The sequence below is a fragment of the Silurus meridionalis genome, chromosome 20 (genome assembly GCF_014805685.1).
Source record: "Silurus meridionalis isolate SWU-2019-XX chromosome 20, ASM1480568v1, whole genome shotgun sequence".
NCBI classification, from domain to species: domain Eukaryota; kingdom Metazoa; phylum Chordata; class Actinopteri; order Siluriformes; family Siluridae; genus Silurus; species Silurus meridionalis.
The window spans coordinates 7,098,132-7,114,475 of NC_060903.1; the positions used below are offsets into that span (position 1 = coordinate 7,098,132).

General features: G+C 40.4%; 1 protein-coding gene and 1 long non-coding RNA gene across 2 annotated transcripts; one reads left to right on the forward strand and one right to left on the reverse strand.

The window, feature by feature from the left end:
* On the reverse strand, window positions 1–3,604 carry fem1a (fem-1 homolog a). Its single transcript, XM_046876837.1, has one exon. It carries the CDS (start codon window positions 3,413–3,415, stop codon window positions 1,562–1,564), a length of 1,854 nt encoding a protein of 617 aa, XP_046732793.1. The 5' UTR covers window positions 3,416–3,604; the 3' UTR covers window positions 1–1,561.
* Window positions 3,605–7,969: 4,365 nt separating this feature from the next.
* LOC124403193 lies at window positions 7,970–10,267 on the forward strand. The gene is made up of 3 exons (XR_006928855.1): window positions 7,970–8,028; window positions 8,375–8,380; window positions 9,994–10,267. It is a non-coding gene; the product is annotated as an uncharacterized LOC124403193 (long non-coding RNA).
* The last annotated feature ends 6,077 nt before the right edge of the window (window positions 10,268–16,344 follow it).

The following is a 16,344-nucleotide window of genomic DNA, read 5'->3' on the forward strand; positions in this document are numbered from 1 at the left end:
TGTGATACTTGAATTTTATTCAGGCATCTCCAAACCCACTGAACTGTCTTAAATTAATTACACCCGTCAAAAGTCATTGAGACAGAATCGTTGCTTTAGAGGCTAAATAGTGTTAGCATGTTTCAAAGTGCTTTCATTCGAGTAGGATTTACAGTGAAACCAGCATGGTGATGTAAAAAAAAAGGACAATCGGAAATAAGACTGCGAAAAGAGTCATACAGATCGAGCTGGCTGTCTTACTTTGAGCAGACCCGGGTTGCCAGGTATGTATGTAATGTAAATCCAACATTGCTGAGAAAACTGCATAGATAATCGACGGTTACCCCAGACTCATCTCGTACTGGGTAAAGTGCCAAGTTCTAAACGTTAGAATAATTTTTTACAAAGTAGGAGGAAGCCACAGGGGCTGATATCTCTCCTGCTCGTGTGGTTAATTAAGTGCAAAGCATACCGCAGATGTTCTGTACGCTTCTACTTATACAAAGGGCAATTAAACCAAACAATGCTTTTGTGGCTAAGAATAAACGGACGTTAATGTCCGCAGCTTGCATGACCTCATCAGCACAGCAACACTGGCTTTCATTCATGGCCACAGTAGTACCGCTTGCTCTGACAATAACGGATCACAAACGTAAAAATCTTTTTTACATTAAATGAAAAAAATGCATCAAATTAATAGGAAGCTAAGGCTATTATTTGGCACAAGAGGCATCGGCCTATAGGCCAACATTATAACTTAGGACAGTTAAATTAAACCACACTGTAATAAAGAACTAAAAGTAGATCAGATCAAAATGTCTGATCATCAATACTGACATGACTGTTGCTTTTGCATTTACACAATGAGCATGCAAAAACTAACTAAACTAACCAGACTTCATTCTGCTACACACAAACTTCCAGTCAGCAAAGTGCATCGGTACTATTTATAACGTTGATGTTCAAACTTGCCCTAATTCACCCTGTCGCCTTTCGGAATTTACACACAAATACAAACAGGCCAAATAATTTTCATTTCCTGCACGCTAAGAAATAAATGAAAAAAGGGGCAGGAAAAAAAAAAAAACAATAAAGGGCAGATTAGAAATAAAGCCTGAATCAAATGCAAAGTCTTTCCCCTTCAAATAGTATTCAAGAGCATCAAAGAGTTCCGGTTCTTGTATTTTTACTTCAACAAGCCCTTGTGAGAGAAAAAAAGGGAAAAGGCAAGACATATAAATGAGCGTATACTGCTGCAAGTACAAATCTTTCCCTGTTTGTAATTATTAGTCTGGGATTATTGCTGTGATTTAGAAGCCTGAGGAAGTGGTGCGGAGGCTTAAGAGTTCGTCTGCCTGCTATAAAAGAGGAGCAAAAATCAGATGGATCATGAAGACAGGGAGGATGGTGAGGTAAAGTCAGTGCAACACAAAGGCTTCCATTTCTGCAAAAAAAAACTGTCCTCAGAAACAGATGAGACCTGATTTAGAGACGAGAGGAAAAAGAGAAGGTTTGGGAAAGTTGTTCGGAAGTAGAGAACATGAGCTGAACCTGGAGATAAAAATAGGAGTTTGAGGTAAGATCAGTGGAGCTCGATGAAGGCTTCCATTTCCTCCGAGACGAGGCCCTTGTAGGGCACTCTGTGTCTCTCGACAGCACGGGCAGCCAGGCATTGCAGCGTGACATGGCTGAGAGGGTGCAGCGCATGCCTCGTTCCACCGGCTTCCTCCAGCAGCTCGTAAGGCATCTTGCGTTGTGCGTTGGTTGCATCAAAGTGCGCTCCAGAGTGCACCAGCAGCGTCATCAGTTTAGGGCAGCCGTTACGGGCTGCCACGTGAAGCGGCGTGTTGTTGTCAGAGTCCCGCGAGTCTACATCAGCGCCACACTCCAGCAGCAGCGCGGTCACGGGCAAAGATGGAAAACGGCCCACTGGGTAACGGCCCACCGCTGTCGTGTCCTTATCTACAGCCATGTGCAAGGGCGTGAAGCCACTGCGGCCCCTTGGGTTCAACTTGAGCAGCCGATAGACGCTCTGTTTTTTCTGGTGCTCCTGTGCCGTGCTGCATTCCAATTTCTCCAGCAGAAATATGAGGTGGAGGATGATGGATAGCGCTTTAGTGAACTGCGTCGCATCAGGCTGATTATCCCGCTGTGCCACCGCCCGCTCCACCTCACGCACACCCTTGGCCAGGACACCCATCAGGTCGAGGAAGGCAACGCGTGCGGCCGGTGCACCTTTTGCTCGGTCTTGAAGGACAAAACTAAAAAGCTCGGCGAACGACAAAAAGCTACTGGCTGTCATGGGGCTCAGCGGGTCCAGGTTGCTCTGCTGCATGTCGAGTGCATATTTCCACAAACTGACACAGCGCTCGAAATCTCCTGAGTCAGCGTAAACAGCACCCCGATAGCGGATGTAGTAAGACGTGTCTGGGTGCGAAGGGCCCAGGATGCGCTCTCGGACCAGGAGCGCCTGCATACGCATTTCGTCTGGGTCAGTGATCAGGGCCTCCAGTTCCTCCACTGTGTTAACCTCTCGAGCACAGTCATATGCTGGAACGGGCGGCCCAGGAGGCGGCTTGGCCAGAAATCCCGCTTTATCTCCTGCTTGCCGGAGCTCCATTGCTCTTCGCCAGTAGCGCATGGCCCCTAACAGATCACGCTTCTTGTCTACGTAAGTTGCTCCCAGCAGCTCCAGGGCGTCGATGCACTCCTCTCTCGTAGCTCTGGGCTGGTGCACGAGGTACTCGACGATGTTCGTGTGGCCGGTAACACTGGCAGCCAGCAGCGGGGTCATACCATAGCCGTCTCTCTCCATCCTGGCTTTGCACTTCAGGAGCATTTTCATGATCTCCAGACTGCCAGACTCGGCGCAGTCGTGCAGCGCGGTGTTGCCTTTGACGCTCTTGCGGTTCACGTCTGCGCCGCGCTCCAGCAAGAACTTGGCGATTTCTTGGTGCCCTTTGTAGCAGGAGATCATCAGGCAGGTGTGTCCGTGACGGTTCGCCACCTCCATGTCGGCATGATGTTCGACGAGGTACCGCACGATTTCCAGGTGTCCATCGAAGCAAGCAGCGCGCAGAGGAGTCGAGTTGGTGAGGGTCGTGTTATTAACCGAGGCGCCGTGCTTCAGGAGAGTTTTGACAACCGGAAGATGCCCCGCGGCGGAAGCCGCCCAAAGCGGCGGAGCTCCTTCGATCGTCTCGCCATCAAAATTGACCGAACCACCGAGCTCTACGTTAGCCTTACAATACTCAAGTAAATAATTCACCACTTCAAAATGTCCGTACCGCGAGGCAACCAGGAGCGGCGTGCCTCCCTGAGTCTTCTCCTCGGCGAGCGCCTCCAACTCCTCCGGAGTTTTGTTGCTCAGCAACTTATGGATAAGTTTCAGTTTCCCGTCTTTCGCCGCGTTAAACACCGCAGTCGTGATATCCATTTCCCCGGCATGCGTCTCGCTCAGTCCCTCTCGGTGCTCACTCCGTGTCGGAAACCAAAAAAGAAAACTTTTCTTCCCCGTTGAAACACTAAAACCGTCCTGAACCGTCGTCTTTCCTCTACACTCACTGCCATTTTAAGGCTACAATCAAAATGGCGTCGGTATTCCTCGACACATTAGTGTTTACTCTGTCTTTCGCGTGCGCGCTTAGAATTCTGGGAATTGTCGTCTACAGCTTTACGTTTAATCGTTCAAAATCTTACAATTGGAAATACAATTCCCACAATCCATTACAAAGGGGCGCGTAGTTCATTTAGAATGACAGGGAATTGGGTTCAATTTATTTCAGGAAATAAATGTACAGGCAAATGGAAGTCAGGAGAAGTACTACATTGCCATAAAATAAAACTACAAAAATATTATTTTAATTGAATATAAAATAAATTAAATTGACATACATATAGAGGATTAGGTCTAAAGTCTATATATATTAACCTACACCATATATTTGCCTACATAACCCAAGTGTTTTACATAATATATTGTCAATATTTTTATTAAAATGCATTTAATATGGCAAAAAAAGTTTATATACAATATATTTCAAATACAAGTGAAATACGACATAAAGAAATTGATTCATTCATTAGTTCCCAAATGGTTCTTTATTTTCACATCTCAGGTACTCGAACGATACGATATATTCAATCAACAACATGTACATCTTTATGGAACATGCAACATTATGAAATTGATCATTTTTTCATTTGTTAAATATGAACATATAGTACACAATCAACAACAATAAGACAAATGGGATAAATAATATCAGTTCTGGTGCCTCACACACCTTTAAGAACCTTGTAATGTTCATTGTGCAATCAACCATATGGTAAATTTAGGGTATTTTGTTATTTTTTCCACTCCGTATCCTACTTTTCTTTCTTCTGCTTCCACCTGCTTCTTTGTCTATATTTATATCCATATTTTATATTGGCAATCTTTGCACTTTGGTTTATAAACACACATTTGAAACCATACACTGTCCTCCAACCACAGCTTTTCCATTGTTTCATCTATACAGTTTTCCGACACTGCGAATGGCAGGGGTCAGATGTGGCGATTGCTCCTGGCGCTGAGAGGTAGACTGGGTTTTGTTGTTGGTCTCTTTGTTTAGTATCACAACAAAATCACTAGTCTTCCACACAGCACTGCAGGCCATCCAGACTTCAACAGACAGACATTCTTTATACCTGCAAGGAAAAAAGTGTATATAACAAAAACGTTTCAAATAATTTTAGTCTCCTATTTTCTTTTGTGAATGTGCGAAGGCAATTATTTAAAAATCTAATTTTATTTTATTTTTTTGCAATTTAAAGCAGACTTAGAGCACAATTTAATGCATAAGCTTCACATTGAAGTCCAAATTTCTATCATTTAATATTTTATTATAAACTTGCTTTATACCCGTTATGACCCTATATCTTAACCCATAACACAATGTAAATATCTAAGCTCTGCCTTGTTTGCATGGTTTAATTGTAAAATTTGACAGATGAGAGAGAGAAGTGTGGGGTCAGTGCATGAAAGGACTCCTCATATTGGTGCTGCCTTTTCTTCATTTGCAGCATTGGCTCAAAGTGGTTCTTCTGATAGAGGCAGAGGGGATGTGCAGGACCTGCTGTTCCATACAGGCACCCTTCCCTTTCTATTTTCTTTGCCTTTGCACCCCCTCTTCTCTTTTATTACTTGCTTCCTCAACACACACACACACACACACACACACACACACACACACAAACAGAGCAAAGCACACGACCTGCCATCTCTCTGAAGCCTGTTGACATTCAGTTTTCCCTTTGTTGGGGTGAGCCAAGCCTCCTCCATCTCTTCTTGAAAGGTGTGTGTGTGTGTGTGTGTGTGTGTGTGTGTGTGTGTGTGTATATATATATATAGAGAGAGAGAGAGAGAGAGAGAGAGAGAGAGAGAGAGAGAGAGAGAGCAAGCAGAAAATTGCTGAAAAGCTGGAAAAGCAGAGAAAGCAGGAGAAATTGGGATTGGATGAGAGAAGCAATGAGAGAAAACCTGAGTTGAGTGGGAGAAAAGCAAGGCAGCAGTGATGATAATAAACTGTAATTCTTTTTTCACAGGATGCTGGGTTTGATCCGAGCAGTAATGATATCCCCACGGTCAGTGTCACCTGCTGTTCACAATAATCCATCATAATCTGCTCACCCAGATGAACATCATATCAAGATTCGGCTTTCCTTCCAGACTGACACACTCGCACACCCACACCCACACACCCACATGCACAGACACGCTAATCACGGTCCTTCATCTGCGCTGTGTTTCACGGGCAGCGCTGGTAGCTATGCAACAGGGCTGAAGCAGCAGAAGGGGAAGGGGGTGGAGGGAAAGATGGACATGGAAGATGATGACAGTCCTCAGCGCCATGCACAGACAACTTACCTGTGGCTGCTCCGAGCTGCACAGATGCTCAGATTTTAGACATCTAGGACTTTATTGGTGGTGTTTGGGCTGCTCCTTTAATATCAGCTCCTGGAGTCAACCTGCTGCTGTGGGCAGACTCAGTCATCGTAGCTAAATCTATTTATCAGAACATATGGCTCTTTAGATAACAGGCTGTCATTAGATGCAGTGAAGCTTGCTCTGCATAGATTGTAGCTTTTGTCTGTCTAGTCGTTCCACCTCTTGTTTACTAGTGCATCTCAATCTTCTCCAGCAGCTTCCACACCATCTGGTTTTATTTTAATGTAGAATCCAAAGAGATACTGCTCTCGGATTGATATAAACGTCCAAACTTCAATCATGAATTAAAAAAAATATTTCCTGGAGCATTTTATTTTTCTTGAGCTATAAATAAATAAATAAAAGACGAACAAGGAAATCTGGACTAGGGAGCTGTTCGCCACGTCGGTGCTGAAATACGCCCGTGGTCGCCTCCTAAATAACTCCTTGATGCAACATCCAGTGCACTACATAGGGCGCAGGAGCCATTTTGTTCACCCCCTATGTAGTGCGCTGAGGAAGGGAGGAGTGGGGGCATTCGTGATTCAGTCCATGGCATTCACCATTCGCTCTTCCGGCCGAGAAAACTTACCTACCACCTGTTGCACAGAAAGTTTCAGCTCCTAAAAAGCGACCTTAGTCTCTGTCCTGTTTCGCTCCAGTGTCCCGTTCTCGGTAAATCTGAGAACAGGAATCTATTCGGTTTAAAACGGTTTTTATGATTAAAAAACGGGGCTATGATTATATGGCTGTCATATATTTTTATGCGAAGAAGCACCAAAAACATAGGTCCAGTGGGTTGCATCTGCGCACTCCAAGGCTGATGTTAAAAGGGTCGGTGAAGGAAATTGCAAAAATTCGTTTAAATTCAGTACACACACACACACACACACACACACACACACACACACAGACTGTCTAATCATCTTACTCACCCTATTGCCACCCCTAAAAAATATGGATCAACAGGTGATAACGTCGTTTTTTTTTTTTCTTAATCAGGATCGTCGGAGCGCAACACAACACACCGCATCGCACCGACTCGTTGTCTCCGGGTGCCGTCGAAGCGACTGTCAGTCATCTGGCCCCGCCCACTTCGCGTCGGCCGTAGTCGTGGCGGTGATGTGACTGGGCGGCTCGCACAGAGAGATGAACGCCTGTGTGTTTATATACCGTCGGCGCCAGACAGAGGGACGGCTCATTACCGGTGACGACTCCGCGATCCGGCCAATTGCGTTTCCCCCTCTCGCTTTTTTACAAACGCCTTCTAATCACCAAGGCTCCAAGGCAGGCAATAAATAATAATAATCATTCAATATCATCACCAATGAAGCCATATGCGTTCACAATCATACCCTAACTAGACGCGTAAGATGGCCAAAGTGCATGATGAGGCTTGACTTCATGTGCTGTGATCAGGCACAACCAAAATGGCCACTTTTTTTCCCCCTTCCAATGGGCTACGTCCCAAACTGCATGCTTCCATACTAAACAGTAGGGTACGTAAAAAAGAAAAAGGTACCCTACTTGTTGGTTGCTATAGTTACTAATTTGTCATAGTATTTAGTGTGGGAAGTAGCCAAGGTCTTGTTCTTTACATGGCACATGCTGGAGTTTGCTCTATAACATGCTTTCTTTTTCTATTTATTCGTTTTAGACGAAAGAAAAAAAGACCCTGTGATATTCCAAGCATGTAGGAGACTAACAGTCTAATCCATCAGCATGGTTTAATATTTGCAGTGACAAAAAACAAGGGAGCAACAGGAGGTGTCATATCACATCATGCTGATGAACTAGATCAGATCAAATCTTAATTGTAGCCTACTGTAAAAGGAATAAATATCAAAGCAACAGGGGGCCATTTATTTTCTATGTACATGCCCAGAGTCATGATTTTAATGACAATGACAGGCAACAGCTAAACAAACAACATTTCAATGAATTCCCTTAATTCTATGCAAATTAGGAATGAAGCCATTAAGCGAAAAAATCGAAATAATTGGCTCTAATTATTTCTCAGATCAATCCTACCACAAGTGTGTGATCCTATCTTACCCCAAGATCTCCATGCACAGCTAAAGGTACTCTCTGTAGTTATTTCCAGTTTAATACTAATACATTAAAATGTATACCAAACTATATAAATGTATGTATATGAAATAATTTAAATGCAAAAAGCTTTTACTTTTTAGCTTTTACTCAACATCTATCTATCTATCTATCTATCTATCTATCTATCTATCTATCTGTCTGTCTGTCTGTCTGTCTGTCTGTCTGTCTGTCTGTCCGTCCGTCCGTCCGTCCGTCCTTCCGTCCATCCATCCATCCACCTACCCACCTACCTACCTACCTACCTACCTACCTTTCTATCATATTTATCTATCCATCCATCCATTCATCATTTATCCATCTATCTACATTATATAGACAAAGGTTTGTGGACACCTGACCATAAGATGCTTTGCTTTTTGATCATCTCATTAGACATTTAGTCCCCATTTGCTGTTATATTAACCTCCACTCTTCTGGAAACATGTCAGATGCTAGATGTTAGATTTTGGAGTGTGCTTGTGAAGATATTGGATAAGGGCGTTAGTAAAGTCAGGTAATGATGCAGGTTGAGAAGGCCTGCGGCTCAGTGAGTTTTCATCAAATTAATCCTAAAGGTGTTTAATAGGATTGAGGTCAGAGCTCGGTAGCAGGCTCCTCAAGATCTTTCACATACTTCCAAACCATGTAAAGCATATCTTCATGGAGCTGGCTGAATGCACGGGGCATTGTCATACAGGAACAGGTTTGGGTCTAATAAGTAAAGAGAAACTTTAATGACACCACATCCAAATTTGTACTGTACAATTGTCTGTCTATCTATCTATCTATCTATCTATCTATCTATCTATCTTTCTATCTATCTATCTATCTATCTATCTATCTATCTATCTATCTATCTATCTATCTATCTATCTCTATAGAAAACCCATTGCAAAACTCCAAATAAACAGCAACCCAAAATCAGGAGGGAACAAGAAACACTGGAGCTGTGCATCTATGCCACCATGACACACTCTACTAATTTTGCTCTTCACAATTTATCAGCCCCCCCATGAACCACACCAATTAATTGAAAGAGACCACCACAGGATCACTGTTGACTAGAGGTATTATTCAGGTGGTGGACAATTTGCAGCACAGCAGTAACACTTTTATTTGTCCATGCACAGTGTGCGTTAATTGTCCTCTATCCTTCATCACTGTCATGATCTGACCAGGGGATCGCCACTGTGTGGATAGTTTTATGTTGGTGAATGCTTCTCAATTTTGCAGAGAAATTAAGATATTTGCAAATTCCAACGTGCCATATTCAAATCGACACCATATGCACTCACACCACCGTGGCAGTGCAACTGCTGTGCTGAGGATGATGAGCCACTATTCTGTGGTGCTCCTTTTCCATCAGCGCATGGAAGGGAGTCCGACAATTTGCTTACCAGCAAGAACACAATAAAGTAATTGTGTATCTATGTACACGTTAGGTTTACATATACATAAAGTTACAGATAAATATAGTTAATTATAAGGTTTATAAAGGTAATTATAACATTGCTCATGAATGTATTCATCAGTCCCGGTAATAACTACACAAATCCTACATTTTTAACCTTGAACTGGTCTTTAAATAATAAAGAGAAGCATGTGTCATGTACATCACAGCTCATATGTTATTCAGTTTACTAAGCTTTTTTGTTAGATTTTTTTTATTATTATTCTTTCAATTTCAAAATAATTCTTTAATCCAAGGGCAACCAAGTGTACTTAGAAAACTGAGACCACATCTCCACTGCTTTTAATAAAACCCTTTGTCTGTTAAGGACATTGTTTTTCACTGGGCATTTAAAGGGTTCTTATAGGGTGTTGCAATGGCCTCATCTCTCTAATGATGTGTGTAAACCTTAATGGAGCTTTAGAGGCTTTTTTTTCATGGCTGAAGAGACACAGGTTTCTTGAATGCACCAAAAATAATTTTGTTCCTTTTATCTCTTTTTTAGGTTAATGACATCTGTGGAAATGAAACACGCCGCACACAACGAGGAAGAAAATAGTTATATGTTACGCTTCAGCATAGCAGGAATATGGACATTACCACAGAAAAAAAATAATAATAATAATACCATGCTGTATTGAGAATGAGCCACTATCCATGGTGGTCCCTTTCCAGTAATGGATAGATGGGAGGCTAAAGGCTTTAATTGCATCTTAGGATCATATCACAAGGCTGTTTTGGAAAGCTTTCAGCATTATTATAAATGATAATACGGTCATTTTGTCAGTGGCATTGTATATATATATATATATATATATATATATATATATATATATATATATATATATATATATATATATATATATATATATATATATATATATATATATATATATATATATATATATATATATATATATATATATATGAAATTGTCTAAATCGTCTAAATATAATCTATAATATAATAAGATGTCAAATGCATCTCAGGTAAGACGTTTGGTTCATTCGATCTTTTCAACAATTCTTTATTTCCCAGGATGCCATTCTAGACATCATTCTGAGCTTCATTTTTTGCCTCTGTACATGCCTACATACAGTATTTCCATATGTTTACATGTAACATACAGTCATTACAGTTTTTCTCAGTTGCTTTGGAGCATTTTTAGAATCATCCTTAATTTTTGCAAACCAGAAAGTGCATTCTCAAAACAATGTGTACAAACAGCACAACACATTGGATTTCTTGCAAAAGCCTGCATTTTTCTTAAAATCCTTAGTTTATCTCCCAAAAGTTAGTATTTGTGTCAATGAGCATCTCATTCCCATCAGAATGAAAAGTCACTTTTTTATTGTTCACAAACGAGATCGTCAAAATGTTTAGTCGTTTTCAGTACGACGGTGCACAATTTTTTTGATATGATATTATAAACTACGGTTTAGATCACAATGATTGAAAATGCACAAAGTTAAATTTCTTCTGTTTGACAAATATGGATTTCAACAGCATTGATTTGCATTTTTGTTTTATATTGATTGCAAGAGACCAGACAGGATTCACACTTTTACTGAACTGTGATAGTGTTTGTTTATTTCTTGGTTGTTCATTCATTATCAGAAATTGTAATTCTGTGTTTTGCTTTGTTGCCAAATGAAGATTCACAAGATTTACCTTTGACCTATTTTGGAGAAACAGTTGATCATTGGTTGATCTGATGCCGTTCACGCGCCTTAATTAATGAAGTTCAAGATTCATCTGCACAATTCATCATTTCAAGACAAATTTACCAAAAAATGTTATAAATATAACTATATAATAATAGAAATTTAAGATGACAGATGATGACAACTGGTTTAACCATTTTGCATTCAATGACTTATGCAATGAATTGATGCTTTTGGGGGTTATGACTATTCAGGTGAAACCAGTATAATATATTCTGATCAACATGACATAAACAACTGATAATGTAGGAAACAGCAGACAATTGTAAACAATCGATTAAATAATTGTACTAAAAAATTCGCAATTTGATCAAAGCAACAAGAAATGTTTTTATGATGTGCGCAAGTGACAAAATGACGTGGAGGTTGAACAAGGAGTTGTGAGAATTTCATTTCTGATCTGAGAAACGTTCCAAAGCAACTGAGAAAAAGTGTAATATCTCTGGGAGGTCTACCAGCTTGTGTAGCTGACCATTTTCTATAGCTTTCGAATATGTATTTATTGGAGCTACACATCTCTGCCTTCACCCAGCCTGTGCTTTCAAAAGAACGCTGATGCAGAGCCTATGTTTTAGGTAGCGCGGATTGCGAACAGTGTGTGTCCACAGGTGCTCTCTGTGAAGATCCTCAATTTGCAAATGAAACCTTCCCCTCTTCCTGCACAGATGTCATCAGGGTGAACAGGAATGACTAGAATAATAGGAAGGTTTCATTGAGCCACCGTGGCTCCTGGGGCTGCTATTATATGCGGATTAGGACAGATCGCAAAAGGCCCGAGTCTCTCAGTGGTGAAGGAAGAGGGATTATGCATATTGAAGACATCCCATTCATTATCTTTCTCCCTCTCCCACCCCTGAAATGCCACAGAGCTTCATTTTGGAAGCTGCGTGGAGAGGGTTCTTGGATGAGGATCTTTAAAATCACAAAGGCTTCATGATTCGAAAGAACAGAAATGGGATTTAGCATCAAGGCTACACCTGAAGGTTCCACAGCAGCAATCAGACTCTGCTCTTTGTGTCTTTGCTCATGACTTTAATCTTAAATGGCTTATAAAAAAGAATGCTTCAAGTCGTGTCCTTGCAGTAACAGGTGTTCTCATGTTCATAGTTGTGGCTGAAAAAAAATCTGTATGTTTAATCATATAAATGGCAGTGACACCCCTAAATCTTTTTTTTTCCAGTGGATGAGGAAATATACTTTGCAAAATTACCATAGGTACAGTTACTACATTTGAATAAATATGATCCATGCATGTTGCTTTCATGCCTGGTAGGTTTGTCCTAATTATGAAATTCAAATTCATATGCATTACAATTGACATCGAAGCAAAAGAGCTTCACAGAAATCCGGATGAAGATTTAGATCCCCAATAAACACACCAGAAGCAACCTCCTTTATATGACTTATAGAATTATGTTTGCTTTATATCTTATTACCACAATACTGTCTAATACTCATACTTGATTCTGATTGGCTAGAAAATGTTCATTAATTTTCTATAACCGCATGGCTCAGAAGGTCGTTCCAGCTGCAACGTTTATATTAATGAGCATATTCTAATATATTATTGTTTCTATAGCAACAACATACACAGGGACTTGTATGACAGATGCTTCATATAATAAATGAATCTTCGAAAATGTGTTTAATTGTTGATATGGTGAAATTTTCTGTGAGGAGACATTTATTTTGTGGGGGGTTTTTTGTTAACATGTTTTTCTTTTCCTTATGTGTGCTTCTGTAATTAATAAAAAAATGTCTTTCAAGAGAAAGAAAATGCTTCAGGACTTCGAAATATAATAAACGTGGTTGTGGTAACACACCACTCGGTCGTTAATTAGACTCTGTAACAGCATGCTCTGTCCTGTTCTTTTCCTTATTGAACACATTATTAGTGTTTGCACTTATCTAATATTTATCTAATAATTCATTTGATATATGAATTGCAGCTTTGGTCATGTGTGAGGAGACATGGGGTATATTAGTAAAATATCGCTGAGGATGGCGCCACCAGGAAGGAGGCATAGAAGAAGGCCAAGGATTAGGTTTATGGATGTGGTGAGGGAAGACATGCACGTGGTTGGTGTGAAAGAGGCAGATGTAGAGGACAGAATGATATGAAGACCGATGATCTGCTGTGGCGACCCCTAACGGGAACATTGAAGCATCCAGGAGAAGAAGAAGATAAAGAAGAAGAAGAGGAAGACAGCAATAGGTTGTCAAAAGTTGAGCTATTTGTAAACATACTGTAGAAAACGTAAAGGCCTAATTAAGTCAACATTACATTTAACATGGTGCCAATTACTTTTTCCCCCAATCTAGATATGATTAAACTCGACTGGCGACTGAAGCCAAAATGACGGGCTGTTCACTACACCCGAGTAGCAACATAATAACATTAATAGTGTGAGGAGATGATTTAATAGTGAATCACCACGGCTTTGGCCAAACTATATACAGTATCCAGCATGGGGTCTTTTGCATACAATCTGTCTGATTGCTCCAGATCATCTCATATCACCCTCTTTCTCTCGGTCTTTCTCTCTAATCAGAAATGTGGAGGAATAAACGAGGTTCATGAATGTTAAGTGATGAATGGAAAATTGTGAGGGTGCGATACTTGATTTGTGATGAGATGAGAGAAATGATGTCTTCTGGTGGCTTGGGGGTAACTTTGGATATTGCCATGAGAATAATCACCGGGTCTTGGCAGCGAAATCAATGTTTCTTTGCGAAATCAATGTTTCATTTAAAGAATGTTTCGTTTTTTTAAGACATTTAGGTTATAGAAAAATAGTAAAATAGTAAAACTACAAAAACAAAAATGTAGCTTATTTATTGTTTTGTAGAACGTTGACTTGTGTTTTAATGCTACATTATGGCAGAGACTGTTGGTTTTCGGTTTCAGAGAATTTTTTCCTTATGCCCCCTGGTGGTGGTATTAAGACCTGAATTGCAGAAAAGCCTCATGATCATGACTAGAGTGAACCAGATATATCAGATGGCTAATGTAACTAAATTAATACACCCTATGTACATACATACAAATGCACAAATACACAGATTTACAGGTGCTTCATAGAGTTAAGTTTTTCCAGTTGTAAAACCAAACAATGCCTACCCACACAACCTTTACTGGAAATAAATAGCATCATAAAGTACATGACTGTTTGTCAAGGTTGGTGTGCAGTGTCGGAGCCCGGGATTTTTCATAGAGTTTGCCAGGCAGAGGCCAGAAATTACTCTGGTGTGGCACGTATCATTACACAAACAAATATGGCACTCATCCCATCCTAAATTACCTGAATTGACACTTATTTTTTAAACAAATCATAATAATCTTTCAGATTTTATAACTTACCTGAATATATGTTTTTGTGCTCACTTGGAGTTGATCCAGGAACCAAGGTTGCACTGCAAAGCTGACACGAATGACTATAAACCACTTTTATGTGAAAGTGAAAAAGTTTAGGAAGAACTCCACTAATACAGAAATCCTAGATTCAATCACGAATTCACTTCTGCATTATTATACCTTCCCCACAATATTTTAGCTGAAGTGAAAGCAAACATGAAGGTAGGTTTCAGTCAATGTCCCACATACTGTAAGCTCAAAATTAAAGGTCTTTAAGAGACTCCAGAACAAGAGGAGACTCCAAGGTGGGCTCCAATGCCCAAACTATGATACCTAAAAGAGATGCCATTCATAGACTTTGCACATTGATGGCTGCCACATACACTGCCACTGATAAGATGAACACAATTTACAAAACAGCTTTAATTTAAGGGGATACAAGCGCCTTTAACTAGAGATTCACTTTTGATGTGCCACAGACATTATTGACTGGCACTATGGATACCAAATCTCACCACCTATCTGATTGATCAGCCTGGGGAGGATCCTTTCTGCCAATCAAAAAGATTTGCTTTGGTGTAGGGAGCTTCTTCTCTGAGTTTACTGTGAGTCGGAGCATTCCACTGTAGAAATGGGGGATGGATGTGTTCCAGATGGCCTGCTTCTTGATTGGAGCTCACAGGAGACAGTTGTTCAAATTAAATGAGACAAAACTGTGTTATGCCTCCTGAAAACAGGTGTAGGTGCTGATAAAAGGCCAAAATGCTTGGCTTTGGGTTTGAAATGCCCTTGAAAGGCAAACCCAAAGAAACATTTGCTTTCTCAGGGCAATGGGAACATAAAAATCAATTCTTTTTGCACAAGAACCATTAGAATGGCTGTGTAGCTTGAACCACATTTATTACATGTAGCATACTGTAAAGTGAGGGAGCTCACTATGTAGTTAAACCATTTTAAATCTTATATTAAGAAGAAAATAAATCGCTCCTGGATCTACTTCTCTATCAATGATTTGTGTGAACGTGAACACATTTCTTGGCACATAACTATAACTTCAACTGCTTCAAATGAGATCCCCAAATAGGGATCTTAAAGTTGTTGAAGATAGTGTAGAAGACCAGAATGGTTACCCTAGCACATAAAAATAAGTTGAAAAGAGTATATACACTATATTGCCTGGTCACAAGTATGTCCAAATTAGTACATTTAACACACAGCTTGAATGCAGGTAGACTTGGGATTATCAGAATATTCTCTAAAAACCAGATACCAAACCAGATACCATGAATGATTGTGTTCAACAACTCTACTTAAACTACAGCCATCTCCATTGTGACTGTTTTAGCTTAAAGCCTGCTATAGGTACAATTGAGCTGGCAGAACCAGACCCCTACCTGGTCAGTACCACAGCACAAGTTTAAACGGCAGGACGTTATCAACCTAAACTTCCCTGATGTTTGCAAAATTACCATCCAATGTGTTTACCTGATAAGAGGTGAGAAGGACAAATGCACCCAAAAAAACTGATCTGTTAAGAAGTGCAACATTCAAATTACACATTCTCACCTCCCAGAACATCGATTTCACTTGTGCCATGTCTGTCACCAAGTCATTGATTTGTCTAGAGAGTAACTCAGTCGATTTTCTGGACTCCTTGCTGTGCTTGACATTTGCTGCCAATCTTGGGTGTTTGAAACTAGCAACCTGTTTAGAGGGACTTGGGCCAGATTTGACTGCAAGCCAAAAAACAAATCTGCCAGCCAAACACAATGTGTTG

Coding starts and splice junctions, on each gene's coding strand:
- fem1a (XM_046876837.1), bottom strand. CDS start 3,415: ATGGATATCACGACTGCGGTGTTTAACGCGGCGAAAGACGGGAAACTG.